The sequence below is a fragment of the Eublepharis macularius genome, chromosome 3 (assembly GCF_028583425.1).
Source record: "Eublepharis macularius isolate TG4126 chromosome 3, MPM_Emac_v1.0, whole genome shotgun sequence".
NCBI classification, from domain to species: Eukaryota; Metazoa; Chordata; class Lepidosauria; order Squamata; family Eublepharidae; genus Eublepharis; species Eublepharis macularius.
Genome location: NC_072792.1, coordinates 152,662,491 through 152,678,429, shown reverse-complemented (window position 1 = coordinate 152,678,429; position 15,939 = coordinate 152,662,491). Strand labels below are relative to the sequence as shown.

The 15,939-nt window shown below is 38.2% G+C and overlaps 1 protein-coding gene across 2 annotated transcripts in view; it reads left to right on the top strand.

Annotated features, from left to right (window-relative positions):
• FRY (FRY microtubule binding protein) overlaps positions 1–15,939 on the top strand; it is a 255,784-nt gene that overhangs the window by 131,844 nt on the left and 108,001 nt on the right. For both annotated transcript variants that reach the window (XM_054973031.1, XM_054973032.1), the window contains exons 19-26: positions 926–1,108; positions 2,934–3,020; positions 5,216–5,475; positions 6,641–6,830; positions 11,037–11,161; positions 13,362–13,419; positions 14,979–15,070; positions 15,315–15,487. In XM_054973031.1, coding sequence (XP_054829006.1) covers positions 926–1,108; positions 2,934–3,020; positions 5,216–5,475; positions 6,641–6,830; positions 11,037–11,161; positions 13,362–13,419; positions 14,979–15,070; positions 15,315–15,487 — 1,168 coding nt within the window. The remainder of the gene's footprint in view (positions 1–925; positions 1,109–2,933; positions 3,021–5,215; positions 5,476–6,640; positions 6,831–11,036; positions 11,162–13,361; positions 13,420–14,978; positions 15,071–15,314; positions 15,488–15,939) is intronic.

Sequence of the window (15,939 nt, the reverse complement as noted above, 5' to 3'; positions counted from 1 at the left end):
TCAAAGAAAACCCAGAAGTAACATAGGCTAGCTCTAGGAATCGCCAAAAACTCTGTGGCTTTACCATAGAGTTTTCATCGATTTCTAGAGTTACCCTACGTCACTTACAAGTTTTCTGCTGAAGTGCTGTAGCGATGCAGCCAACGTAATTGGCCCTCATGTTCCCACCCGCAAATCTTTCAGCTCATAACCAGGAATGATCTGGCAACCATATGTCTTGGATCCTTTCAAATGGTCTCTTCTGTAGGTGATTAATTCTGTCTTGTCTCTGCAGCATAAATTAGGTAATTCAGGCACTCTTGATGCAGAGACGAAGCAGAATTACAAATCTTCCGATGAAGCCTGTTCTGTCTCTGCATGAGTCAGGAGGATAGGTATATATCCATGGCCAAAACAGTGACTCATGCAGAAGCACAGACACACTTGACAGATATTTAGTGGACCTCTAAACATTGTTTTATAGGAAGTGGTCAAGAACAAGAAAGGACTCTTGCCTTTTTGCCCCTTTTGTGGGCTTCCAGAAAGTGTTTAGTTGGTCATTGAGGGAAATGAGCAGGGTGAGTGGAATATAAATCTAATTAAATAAATAAATAAATACAATAAACAGGATACTGGATTATTAGATGGCCCTGTGGTCTGATCTGGCAGGGCAATTCTGATGTTCCCAATTTATCCTTTTAAGGGATAAGAATGTAATCAGTTTTGAAATTATGCTGTTAAAAATAGCGTGGTTTAGCTGTCAGAAGTTTTGGGACATATTATTGGGTGTAGAAACTCAAGAACAGACTTCCTTTGTATGTTTTAAATGTTATTTTATGTTCATTGTTCAGATTTAAAATGAAGTATTTACCATTTATTGGAATGTAGTGAATTCTTTGAGCCTGTAGATTAGGGCAGAGCTCTAAACAAGTACATTGTTTTGCAGCTGATACCAAATGGATCCAGTCATAGATCACAGACTGAGAGAAGTTCTTATTCCAATGTCCTACATGCTGTTGAAGGTTTTGCACTAGTATTACTCTGTAGCTTCCAAGTTGCCACACGTAAACTGGCAGTTTTAATTCTCAGAGAGATACGTGCTTTATTTCATGCACTGGGGCAAGCAGAGGTATGGCTTTCCTTTTTCATATATCAAACTCATTTTTCCCAAAATAATAATAGTTATAAAATATAACTTTTGCCATATTAGCAAAATTAGGGGGGAAATGGTATTTTGGCTACAGAGTTGTGTACAGTTATTTCCAAGTAAGTTCCCGTTGAAACCAGAGAGACTTGCTTCTGAGCATGCTCCCATAGGATGGGGTTATTTGTTTCCTTAGATTTTATTTGCATGACCACTGTAGGAATAACAGATTAACGGACTAAGTTAGTCTAAATATTGAGTGTTGCATGTGAAGAGAGTGAAGTCTTCTTTGATTGGCAGTCCAGTCTCTTTTTACCAGCGTTTGTCTGATTTTTAAAATGAAAGATATAAATGGTGCACTCTTCCATGCTGCATAATTTCCCATTCATTTCAGTAAGATTACACAGATTGGTTGTCAGGGGGACTGCATTCAGAGTAGGTAAACTGATTCCTCAGTCTAAATTATCTTCTTTTGGTGCCATTGACTAGGCTTTTAAGCTCCACAGAGTTTACATTAGAAAGAATAAGGCAATATGTCACTTGAAAGCTTATACACTCCATTACTATTGGAAACCATCTTTCCTGTGCCTCAGTGTCTGGGACCTCTGTGCTAGGATTACTTCAAACAAAGTTAATTTTTTGTAACTTTGGAACTAGAGAGAGGGTTTTTTATTATGATGATCAAATTGGCTGATATCACTTTCCCATCCAGACAACTGTGATACATAATACAAAGATCTAATGCACTGCATTTTCTTTTGCACAATAAAGAGGAAGGATTCCTTCTTTTTTGGTCAGGTATAAAGTGTGTTCCCAGTTGGGCAGTCCCACTTAGCCATGAAGTGTGGGCCACAAATATTCGGTGTTTATGCCACTAGAATGTTTTGGTAAACATTAAGCTAGTTTTCAGCCCTTTGCTACAAGATGCCTTATGGAATTTTCTGCTGAGATTCTATCCTTCAAACGTACTAAATCCAATAATTAACTGTCTCAGCTTAACTTACAGTCACATAAAATGAAGTATATGTTGTGGGCACACATGCTCATTGCCAGACTTAAGTCTTGTCAATATTATAAGTTATGAAACAGACTTGAAATCTATTATAACTGCATTGATGGGTTAACTATTACATGAAAAGAGAGCTCTGGCCAAACCATGGTCAAGCATAATTATTAGGCTGAACTTTCACTTTGAGAGTATTTTTATGTACCTTTAATGTTTTCCATCATCCATATAATGGAGAACCATTCCTTCAATACTTGAATGAGAATAAGGGACAAATAAATTCCTATGCATAAATGTAAAATTCTGGTAGACCACTTGGCATATGGAACAGAATCACCATTAAATATACTGGGTGTTATGCAGTGAAGCATGAGCAGAGTAGAAAATGTTCTTAGAGAAGTTTCACTTGCACAAGAATAGCTCAACAGCTATAGCAACATATAGCACATTAATATAATTTTTAATGAAACAATGAAAGAATGGAATGTAAAACAGAACTTTGTCATGATGAGGTTTAATTTAGTTTTGAAATTGTGTCAGAAGAAGTGCCTTGCACTCTCTCTTGTGCAATGCAGAAGATATAGTGGGTGTACGATTGCTTTCGTTTAGCACAGTGAAGCCTAATTTCATATTACAGTTTTTCCTCTGTTCTGTGTGTGTGTCCATTCTCTTTACTGTGAAGTAGAAATTTTGTCATAAAGGCTTACACCACAGTGAAGCTGTGAATTTTAAAGGTGTCACAGGAATTTCTGTTGCATTTGCTAAGGAACACACTGTTAATTGTTGCTGCCTTCATATATACAGGATGATGATAGGCCTATGATTGATGTCATGGACCAGCTAAGCTCTTCTATTCTGGACAGTTTCATTCATGTCGTTGTTTCTGATTCAGTAAGTACCTTCACATTGTCCGCTGAGTCTATTGATTGATTCACTTTGTGCATGTGCCGAAAATATAGTAAATCTTTGCAAAGTTCAAAAAAGTTTCTGTAGTTTGAGGCAAAAAGCATATGTATGTTCAAAAACATTTTATTTTGCTTTAGGCTCTGCATTTTATTACTCAATATAACACAGTCTTTAGGAATCCAGTGTTAAATATTGTAGCATTTCTGCCTGACATTGTGGCTGAACTGGTATTTTCAGTATAAGTAGACAGTGTCTTTCAGAAAATTATGGCCATTTCTCCAAGTCTTAAAAATCACGCAACACTCATGGAACGCTGGCGGCTTCACGGTGTGATTTTTCTGACATTATGGTGCCACGAAAACGGAATCATCACTGCCTGACATCAGAAATCACGCCATGAAGCCGCCAGTGTTCCGTGAGTGATTTTTAAGATGTGGGGAAATGCCTTATGTAACAGTTGGTAATGTACTTTTGTTTAGGGAAGAAAGTCACATATACCAACTGTATATGTTTTCTCTTTCTGAGTTTTGATATTCTGTATATTCTATTTTATATACTATATATTTTTGTGATTTGGATTGTGTTGTTATTTATTACTTCAGTCATTATGAGGAAATGTATTACATTGTTTACATATTAAAAGTTGAGGGGAGTGGTTTCTTTAGATTTCTTCAGAGGAAAGAGTCTTCTTTGTTTTTCTTCCTTGTTTGTAATTTTTAAAAATGTCATAACATAATTACACACTGTGCAAAAAAATATTCTAGGCCAACAAATTGATTGTGTTATGGTGTTTAATCTGAGAGTTTTACAGTTTCACTGTTTCTTTAAAAAGAAAAGATCTAAATCATTGCTTCAAGAAACAGAGCAGAACTTGACAACAGGAAGCAAAAATCATAACACTAAAAATCCTGCTTCTGCCATGTACTTAAGAATATCCTCGAAACAGTTCCTATTCAACAGAGCATTTAAAAATACCTTGTTAATTTGAATTGTAAGACACAGTTGCTAATAAGATCAGTGACAGGTTTCTGAAAGAGACAACCGTCTGTTCCCTTAGGAAACATGCCAGGATCTTAGGGAGGGCAGGATGGGCTGGAGGAAATTGCAACTGCCTGAATTTCTTTGTGCAACTACAGACCTATGAATAGATGCTGTACATAATGACAGTGTGAATTAGCTGGAATGTTAGCTGAAACTTTCCAATCAAAACATAAGACCAGGTGAGAGAGAGCAAACTGCCTTGAGATGTTATAAAATGTCAACATTTTCAAGAAAAGTTTGGACAAGTTTCCATAAAGGATGCATTAACAGTGGGTTCTGAAGTAGGTGACTGAACACTCCCAAATCTAAATCTATGGCTTCACATGCAGATGATTTTACTTCTTGTTGCTTAACTGGAGGTACAAATACCCCAGGAGGAAAAAAATACCTTTCTTCCCATAGGCATCCCATGCTGATTCTACGAAGTCAGTCACACAGACTGAATGCTCAACTCTGGTCCTACATGAGGATAGTTAGGTGGGTAGCTGTGTTAGTCTGCAGTAGAACAGCAGGATTTGAGTCCAGTTGCACCTTAGAGACGAACAAGATTTTCAGAATATAAACTTTCGAGAGTCTGAGCTCCTTTATTCAGACACAAGTCATGGCTGAAGAAGGGATCTTTGACTTTTAAAAAATTTACATTCTGAAAATCTTGTTGGTCTCTAAGGTGCCACTGGACTCAAATCCATCTGGTCCAGCATTCATCCAGTAGATGAATGGACTTAAGATTACCAGACACAGAAGAGGAGGAAGTTTGTCATGCAGGGCATAAAAAGCTTAAATTGCATCTTACATAGCTAATAAAGGTACAGGAACCCTGTCCTCTTGCATTTGTTTACCCTGAAGTGATGCGATGTAGATCCCTGCTGATTGATGCACCATGTTTAGTATATGCGACCAGAAACAAAGGCACTGTAAGAGGACCTTGGGCATTAGCATGCAGATGAGCTGTGAATCAGAACATTGCTAAGTTGGCAAAATGTGTTGCAATTTCCATCTAGTGTGTATTTTTATCACTTGGATCAAAAACAAATACTAGGCATAGACATGTGGAAGGGAATCTTATTTAAACAGTAAAGAAATGCAGATCCCTGAAATACTACAATGATGGTGATCATTTTTTTTACCTCTTTCCACAGACAACGTTACCACTAATGCATAACGTGGACTTGCAGTGGTTGGTAGAATGGAATGCAGTACTTGTCAATAGCCATTATGATGTAAAAAGCCCTTCCCATGTTTGGATTTTTGCACAGTCAGTCAAAGATCCATGGGTTCTTTGCCTTTTCAGTTTTCTTAGACAGGAGAACTTACCAAAGCACTGCCCTACAGCTCTTAGCTACGCTTGGCCTTATGCCTTTACCAGGTTACAGTTGGTCATGCCTTTGGTTGATCCAAAGTAAGTCCTACTATTATTTCATTGTTGCACATTTAGCTCTAGTTTTCGATGTTTGCAATACACTTGTCAGTCTTGGAGAATATCTGAATTATACATGTGTGAAAATCGTGGGGGGGATTCCTCCTTTACAAACACCTTTCCCCTTTTCACTCCCCCTCCCAAAATCTCTTGCTCTTTGCCTCTTCCCTCTCAAAGACCTTCCCCTTAGCCCCTCCCTTCCACTCAAAGAACTTCCCCCTTTGCCTCCATCCCTCCTGAAGAACCCTTCCCTTTGGATCCCTCTCATGCCCATTGTCCCCTTAGCCTGCTACTGCCAAATATCATTTCCGTTGCCCCCTCCCAAACATCCTTCCCTGCCTCCATCCCAAAGAGCCTTCCCTTCCCTTCTCCCTCCCAAATACCTTTCCCCTTCCCTCCAATACCTTTCTCCTTTCCTCCCTCCCTCTTTTTTCTACACCGCATGTTTCTTACCTTGTCCCAGCATGACACTAGCCAGCCTTGTCCCAGCATGGCACTAGCCTGGGCTGGGCCTAGGTCAGTGTGGTGCTGACTGGGCTGGGCCAAGGTCGCTGTGGTGCAGCACTGGCCGGGCTTAGCCCAGTGAAGATGAGGAGTTGGTTTTCTATCCATGTGCAGAAAATACTTTTAAACTCCCAGTGATTTTTTGCAATCCTGGGAAGTGCCCCAATTTTGCAGAAACATCTGGGTGGTTCTGAAATAGGCCTGATTCTCAGATTTAAGCATCCACATGTGTTGGAGCCACTTCAGATTAGGTATATGATACAATATATATGTTAGATGTGAGAATTTTTGTGAACCATCACGTTCCAGCATAGAGGGAGATCTGCATTAGAATTGTTGCTTACATGTAGTTTCTATATATGGCTGTGGACCAATGTCTATTAGTCATGTGTTTATATTTATAAAGTAGTAATTGTAATAAACTTTTGCAGAGTTTTAGTGAGAATTAAAAAATAAAATTATATAGCTGTACATTATATTACAGACTCAGTAACACTGAAGAATTTTGTTGTTGCCATAGCCCAATGTCATTTTTAGCTATTTTGAATTTCTGCCAAAATGACGTTTTTTGTTCTTTTGAAAATTATTTAACAGAATAACTTCTGAAACCGAAAAGTGATTATTTATGGGTTTTTTTCCCCAGCAGCCCTGTGAATGCAAAGAAAACCAATACAGCTAGCAGTGGAGATCATTATGTTACTTTATGGAGAAACTACCTTATTCTCTGCTTTGGAGTAGCAAAACCCAGTATTATGAGTCCTGGACATTTACGTGTTTCAACTCCAGAGATCATGGCCACCACTCCTGATGGTACAGTTAGTTATGATAACAAGGTGATTTAATATTTCCCCAAAATTGCTTTGTCATTAAATATGGTTTTACAATTTTCCTAATTTTAACATGTTAGTCAAATATAATCTTGTTGCCAGAATATACTATTAAGAAAATCTAGCTGCAGCTATTACATTTTTTTTTATTTCCAGTGCACGAGTTTTCATAGTATACTAATGGACCCGTTAGCTGCAAGCTAGAAAAGTCATTTGATGGAATGTTTATGCAACAAAACTTAAAGGAATATTCACTAATGAAAATATATAAGTAAATATAGTGGTATAGTGGTTAAGAATGGCGAGACTGTAATTTGGAGAACCAGGTTTGATTCTCCGCACGCGCATGCACACACACACACACACACACACACAATTCCAGTTAGCTATTGGTAGCAAATATGGAGTGATAGTGCAGACGTTTAGAGAACAAAGGGCCATAATTGAAAACTATAATCTCTGGTGTAGATGGTACCTTTATTTCAAGTTACCTTTGTGAAACTATTTTACAAGATCTGTTAAACCTCTCGCAAGTCTCCCACATGTAGAAGCTCACAGATCTCTGGGTATAAAGTCTGCTGTAAGGAATCTAGATAAACTCCAGGGATTTAATCTGAGAAGTGGGAAAAATCTGGATTAGACATGTTTAAAGAGCTGTGTTACAGCAGTGTCATTTAATTCTGTCTCTGCATACAGCAATTCCAAAATTACTGAGTCTGAGTACCTACACGCAGAAGGCTTCCTAATTGCAAGGTTGTGCAGAAGAGAGATTGTAAGAGACATGACAAGTTATGAGAAGTTAATGATAGAAGATACTCCATAGAAAAAAATCAGATTGGATAGAATAAGTATCTGGATCATGAGATTGAGAATAAAGTGTGGAAACTTGCTCATGCCTACAAATCCTTCTTTCCAGTTTGTCTGTTATTTAAAGAAAACACAATGAAAATGCTATATTAATGGCATTTAAATCCTTGGAAGTTAACCAAAATATATAATACAATTCATGCTATTCATTGGTATAGCAAAACTATCAAGACAAACTTTATCCCACACAAGTAACAAATTATTGATAAATAATTCATCTAATATCTGTGCCTGTCCCATTTTTAATCCATAGAAGAGTTTTTCAAAGCATCTTCATAAATGACTGCTCAGTGGCTGTTTCAGAGGGATCTAAAGTGCTTTGCTTACTGCCTGTCTGGACGCCCAAACTAGTTTAAGAGCATTGTGGTATAGATTAGTATTTTGGATACTCATCCTCCCATTCACACACTAGAGCTATGATCAGATTGAATGAATGAATGAATTTATTTGCGGTTAGAGACCATAACAATGGCAATACATCCTTAGCAATCAATAGAATAGTTAAATCCAGCGCAAAAATGTAAAGGACATCGTAAAATACATTTAGCATTTAAAATCTTATCTTAAAATTTATGTAGTTCTCTGGGAACCACAGTAATTCTAATATTTAAAACATTGACATGACCAAATTTACTTGGGACCATTTTTCATGAAGACCCCCTGTTACGACTCCTTTCTTTCTCTTGGGTACATTTGGACTTTAAGCCTTTTATTCTTGACCCCTCTTGGTAGATTGCTACCACCAGGAATTAAATTCCAGAATAACTTAAATTTCTCCTTTTAGTAACGTGCCCAAGGGTCAGGCTTTTCGTGGTACTATGTGGCCCTGAGGAAAGGAATGGGATATAGGAATGACAGATACTCTGGGATATTAAAAAAAAACAAAATAAACTTTTATTTTTATAAGAAGCGTATCAGTTTCATATTATTTCTAAAACTTGATGGTTTCAAAAGAGTAGTTCTCAGTTTGTAAAGTTACTTTACTTAAACCCAGTCACACAGATCTTCTCTCAGGCTTCACACACAGTTTTCCTGCTTTTGATATTAATTTATCTCTCAATTACAAGTTAGAGCTTTTCTCAGGCGCACACACAGTTTGCCTGCTTTCTCCTGACTGAATGTTCTTTCACAAACACACAGTTCAGGCTTCCACACAATTTATATTTCTCTCAGACAACATAAACAAGCTCAGGCTGCACACAGCTTGCCTGCTAAATCCAGACTCAATATTTTTCACAGAAATGCTTAAACATGCTAATATGCGAATACTGCCCTGACTGAAATTTTTTTCTCCACTCTCAGTCTAAAACTGCATTCACTGTGCCACACTCAGTCCATCAACCAGTCATATCACTCACTCATCCCTCTCTTTCACCCCCACTCTTCATCTATACCACACCAATCATTTAAAGACACATACACACATTTACTTAACAGTACATTTGGGGTGCCCATTGTGGGGGGTGGCTGATGAAAGATGAGAAAGATCCTCTTGTAAGAGCTGCTTCCACTCTCAAATCGTAAAATCCAGCCCGTACACTTTCTGCAAAGTTCCCTTTGGTCTTGCAGATACTTATCATTTGTATGAACAAATACAGATTTTTTTCATGGTTATCTCCAGAGAATGTCTAAGTTTGCTAGTTCTATACAGTTCAAGATAGGAGATGGACTTCATAACAAAGCTGAAAGGACTGGTTCATTCTACGTTCTTCCAGTTATCTTATCCTTGGCGGAAAGTGCTTTCTGTATCAGACACTTTTGATTCTAGAATCTTCTTCAGCTTCCTACATTAACTTTTTGTGGTCTGCCACATAGTCCTCTTGGGAAGATTTTGCCTGTTGCTGCCAGTTTTTGCTTGTTTCAAAGGCACATGGCAGCAGTGTTCCCTTCTGTGGTTCCTCTGGCCTGATCCAAGTACAGCTGAGAGAAGATGTGCTTCACAGCTGTTGAACTCATGTGTAAATTGTCGAAGGCTTTCACGGCCGGAGAATGATGGTTGTTGTGGATTTTCCGGGCTGTATAGCCGTGGTCTTGGCATTGTAGTTCCTGACGTTTCGCCAGCAGCTGTGGCTGGCATCTTCAGAGGTGTAGCACCAAAAGACAGAGATCTCTCAACCACGGCTATACAGCCCGGAAAATCCACAACAACCATCATAAGTAAATTGATTCCACATATGCCATTCTCTACATTAACAATGTAATAATCAATGGGGAAGGAATTAGTGGGACCAGGCATTGAGATTATGGTCGTCTGCTTAGTATTTTGGTACTTTGACAAGTCTTAGAATTCATGGCAGCCCTGATCATCATAGGCTCGTTTCAAAAGCATCTTGGTTTTGCTATTGGTCACTCAAGTTATGGACAAGTGGGACTACCTCTCTGACTTATACTAACAATTGCTGTCCTCAAAAGTCAGGAAATGTGAGTGAAAAGGAAGGTTACACAGAGAGATATTTCCTATGATGGGATTCAGAGATGGAACCCTGCTCAGGAGATTACCATAAAGTCCTTTGATATTCCCCTATTTCTAAAAACAACAAAGCTTCAAGAAAAATGTTCAAACAAAAACCTGCTCTAATAGATCAGAGATCGTTGGAGTGAAGGATGTTCTGCTGCTGGGGAAAGATTCCACGGTACAGTACTTGGGTGTTATTTCCTAATGTATCATTGACTAAAGCGGGACCCATAGAATGCTTTATGATCTCTTTCTTGCCATAGAATCTGACAGAAAGATAGAGGGATATTTAGCAACTATTATAGTTCTAAGCTAATATACTCAGCAGGATTCAGGCATCTCTTTTATAGTTTTTCTTGCTTCCCAAAATATATGAAAGCTTACACATTTATGCAGGAAGCAAGTCAAGTCTCTACCTGAGAGGAAGAGCACATCTTCCTTCAGTGCCAGAAAAAGGTGTCACATTCCTAGAGATGTCCTTTCAGAATAGTTTACCGATCTGCCTCATTTCCTGAAATGTGGAACGTTAGCTGACTATTTGGAGTTGAACCAAAACTAACCAGGATAGGTTATCCACAGGTAATGAGTCAGCTTGCATCAGCCAAAAGAGACAGTGAACACTGATATTATGTGAAAATATGTAGTTAACATGATGCAGTTCTACTGTCAAAGATATATGACAGATGCAACCTTGTATGGGAGATTGCCTAACTCTATAGCCCCTTAAATTACTACTGTTATATTCATAGCTTTTAAGCCATGTAATCTTGACTTGTAAAATTTTCATTTTTAACATTTCATCAGCAACACTTAGAAGAGTTGTGCATGCTTTGGAATGTGTAATTTTTCATGTTGCTTTAATTATTATATCTGTCTTTTTTAATTTTTAGGCTATAGGAACCCCATCTGTCGGTGTGCTGTTAAAGCAGCTAGTGCCTTTGATGAGACTTGAAAGCATAGAAATTACAGAATCACTTGTATTAGGATTTGGAAGAACAAATTCTCTGGTCTTCAGGTACATGACATGAATTCCTCACAGGCCAGATCTAGTTTAGTTCCATGATAAAATAGTAACAGAACAGTGATGGGATAATCTTGGGGTGGGTGGGGGGAAAATACAATACAGTCGAAATGAAGCTCTAAAACTCCATAGCTAGAGGTTCAAGGGAAGGTGTTGTATTTTATCACAACTGTGAATCACACTATGTTACCTGTTCTGATTATTTATGTTAACATGTATTAGGAGAATATATACACCATACTGCCTTGTTTGAGTGGTTCTGAGGAATAAGTATTTATATTATTTGTTTGTAGCCATTTTCTGCTTTAGCACATTATTCAGGAGTAGTGTCAAAATACTTTTCAAGTGATCACAGAAAGAGAAATGTGTTTACTTGTATACACAGAGATTAGTAATAGTATCTTGCACATGGTTATTGAGGCAGAGCCAAACCGGAACCTCCAGATGCACAGTTTGCATTTGGTAGTTGTTTTATTTCTACAGTCTTACTACCATCGACAATCTGGGTTTGATGCAGATATGCAACATAAGCAGTACCTTTGGGGAGTGGGATTAAGAAAGCCTAATATATGCATACAAACATTCACTTGTCCCTTAAGGGCTGTCTACATTTTGTGAACTTGCTTTGCTCAGAAGCATAGTCCCATAGTGATTTTTTAAATCTACTTGGACTGCAGTTCTTAAAAGGGGCACTGAAAGACCCGTAAATGAAATCTTCCTTAACATTTTTTTCTGCTGTAAATAGCAACCATGGGGATACCAGAAGCAGGAAGCTTTTCCTCCAGCTGCATCACTTTTGAGATCATATAAAATGGCAAAAAGGCTGCTATTTGCCATGTTGGGGAACAAGCAGCAATTTGTATGTGTCTTCAACAGGACACAGCATCTTGGAGTGTGTGTCCATTTGTCTTCTGTAAAATTGCTGTGCCCCCAGTCTGAATTGGGGTTTTTCCCCATCACTGCTGTTTACCGGTAATAAATGACAGGGATTTTTGTTTACAGATCTTTTAGCATCTTACCTTGTTTGGCTGTTTGAATCACTCAGGACTTCATGCTCTTATACTGAGCTGTAGGGATTAGGTTGACCCTAATGGACGCCAGGTGGTCTCTTCCAAACTGTATTGCTAGTATCTGGGCAGCAAGCCAAGTGCTACACCTTCGCTGTGGTGTCTCTTGCCCAACTTCTTTCTGTACCTAGGGAATATACAGGTTGACTCTAAATGCACAAGATGGGGTGCATGTCCCTAACTAGCAATGTTTAGTTGGTGTTTGTTATGTTATTAAAAGAAGGAATAAGCACTGTTGACTGAACGTGTCACTAATATGAGATGTAGTAAGTATTGATGTATTTGATATATCTGAGGCTGATATGTTTGAGATATAATAAGCTTTGTAATAATTATGTGTGTGTATGCACATAGCTAAGCTATATATTCCTCTTTATATTCCTCTTGTATTCCATACAAAGACCCCTACAAATTGAGCACACTGTCCAACCCTCCCAGAAGGTTTTTTACCAATCCCGTGATAAAGCAGCATGCAAAATGCATAGGGATCTTTGTGTGGGATGTAATAAAGTATTTTTTCTGACTGCCTCATCATTTTGGTGTGACCTTCTCTTTTTCATACTAAGCTTCTCCCCAGCACCAATGCTGGAGAATCCTATTTCAGAGATGGCAACCAAGGGTAAGGCAGAGATAAACTACTCTTTGCCTGTGAGGCTCCTGTGATTGTCAATATGACTCATTTCTACTGGCCCTGAAGCTTAGGGCCTCTCCTCTGCATTGAAGGATGTTTCATAGGAGTCAGCATCAAGACCAAACAGCCTTTGCATTTAGTTACTGTATTACAAGTGTACAAATCTTGATATAACTGTTGTGCATGCATTTGCAGTCCTTAATGATGGGCAGATAGAACTGAAAAATGTGCAGGGGTTGCTCCATTCAGTATTAAGTGGTGCCCTGCTTGTGCAACCTATTGCAGGCATAAGTGTAATGAATGATATTGAAGAGAACTCAGCCTCTTCTCAGTGCAGGCCTGCATGTTCATTGGAACCATTGCATGGAGACCAGAACTTCTAAACTAGAGCATTTGTAAATAAAACCATTGCAGTTATAAAGAATAAAGGCATAGCCATTCAGCTGTTTTAATTTATGAAGAACTTTGCTCACAAAGTACTTTTTTTTTAATTTAGGGAGTTAGTGGAAGAACTTCATCCACTAATGAAAGAAGCATTAGAAAGAAGACCAGAGGTTTGTTACTCAAATTAAGCTTTTGTTGTTTAACAACAATGTATCCAAAATAGGAGTGGACATTAAAAGAAGGAAATAAGCACAGTTCATTAAAAAGTGTCTGTGAGATACAGTAAGCATTGCTATAATTTGTATATAAATGGACATCAAATGATGTTTCAAGATGAATTCATTGTGGTATAAGATACTGTGCATTACTGCATAGGGTATATTGCAGGTAGGTTACAATTCCTCCCCTTTGCAGATATCTATATGCTCCTGTTAAAATAGTTTCAAGTGGACAGTTAGCACAAAATTAAAGTCCAGTAGTACCTTAAGGACCAAAAACGTTTTCCAGGGTGTAAGTTTTGTGAGTCAAAGCTGACTTCATCTGATGCAAAAAAGAATGAAGGTCTATCATCCTTTTTATTTATGATTTAATTTGTTTACTTCATTTATATCCCACCTTTCTCAGCAGCTTACCTCTTTCTCCTCTCCTCCATTTTATCCTCACAACAACCCTGTGTAGTTGGCTGGGCTGAGAGTGCGTGACTGGTCCAAGGTTACCCAATGAGCTTCCATGGCACAATGGATTTGATCATGGGTCTTTCAGATCTTAGTCTGACACTCTAGCCACTATACATCACCAGCACAGGTCAGAAGGTGGGAAGGGTGTTACTTCGTCGTAACACCACTCCCACTTTCTGACCAGAATACAAGGGCTGATGGATCTTTATTCCTATTTGTATATGATGAAGTGAGATTAAACTTATAAAAGCTTACATCTTAGAAAATTTTGTTGGTCCTTAAGGACCAACTTGAAAAATAGACTTGAATTTTGTTATGCTCCTATTAACTGGAGTAAAAAAAATCCTTATGTGCAGTGAGGAATACCACATTTGTGGGAATGAGAATGAAGCAGACAAGGTTCCTTACTCCTGCTGCCCTTTTTCGAAGGGAACACTACTGCTGTTCTCCCTGATTACATTTGCTGAACAGGATTAGCCAAAAAAAGTGAATCATTTGAATTCCAAAGATAATAGTACGCTGAGCTCTAGAAGCAAAAGAACAGGACAGTGAACAAAATGCAAGTGAGATTATATAATAACAGCTTCTTTCTGATGCTCATAAAGATTATTTACTCACTGTATATATCTTTAAGTTCTTTCACCCTCGATTTAACTGCTGTGAGATAAAGAATGAGATTTTAAGACCTGCTTATTTCCTTTGGCACTGGTATCTCTATTTGGAAAATCCAATGTACACTAGCAATGTGAAGAAATCATACCCATTGTCTTTCAAGAATCGGTGGTATTTCTTTCTTTGGAAGCATTCCTTGCAAATAAATAACTTTCTCCTACAATTTTGTCTACATGGGGTAGTCAGACATGTCGAATGATTTGTCAGTTACTAGTGTCGCTTTCAACAGACTCCTTAGGTTGGCAGAAGGCCTCAAACTTCATTAAGCAGACTAGCTGCATCCACCCCGCTAAGTCCAGAGCTTGACTAGATCTTATTTTTAAGTTCTGCATTTTTTGTAATAAGAGGTATTGATACTGTCCTCTTTTCCTACAATACAGAACAAGAAGCGCCGTGAGCGCCGAGATCTGCTGCGATTACAACTACTGCGAATTTTCGAATTACTTGCTGATGCTGGCGTGATAAGTGATAGGTAGGGTGTTGTTTTGAGTGTGGAAGTATGTCCTATGGCTGTGCCAACATTTGGTTGATTACAATAATATCTTAAGAGTATTTGTAAAATAAAGTTTTGTGGTTTTTTTGCTAGATAGGGCTTTGGGGGGCGTTTTTTTGCATTCTTGTCACTAACATTTTTATTATGGGCTGCTGTCTACCAGCATGCTTTTTGTATTTATCTGAATAGTTCCTTAATGGTATTCTACTTCTCTTTGCCATAGTACAAATGGAGCCTTGGAGCGGGATACCTTAGCACTTGGGGCCTTGTTCTTAGAATATGTTGACCTGACTCGCATGTTACTAGAAGCTGAAAACGATAAAGAAGTTGAAATTCTGAAGGACATGAGAGCCCACTTCAGTGCAATGATTGCCAACTTGATTCAATGTGTGCCAGGTATGGAAATATGATAGTTGTGAGATTACAGAAACACATTGCAAATGCAATAGAATAAGCCAGGCGTCCAAGGCTAACAGAATTGATTCCAGTATTTCTTCAGCCAGAGCTTACTTCTGATGATGATGATCATGCTTCTGAGCTCTTATTCACAAGGGCTTATACAGGAATAGTTTTAAAGACCACTGGACTCCAGTTTTATTTTGCTGCATCAGACTAACATGGTATTGGTAACCTTTCTGGAGGTAACATAGCAAATAGAAATAGGAACAGCTAAATAATTCTACATTCATTGTTAGAAGTGGAAATGTGTGAGAGAACTCAGAATTGAAACAATTATAAATTGCTTTTATCCTAGAATCTCAGCACACAAGTTTGTGAATGGCTGTTGGTAATTATAGAAACATCAAAGGAACAGTTGGTTTTCAGTTTCAGAAAACTAGCTTCTGTCA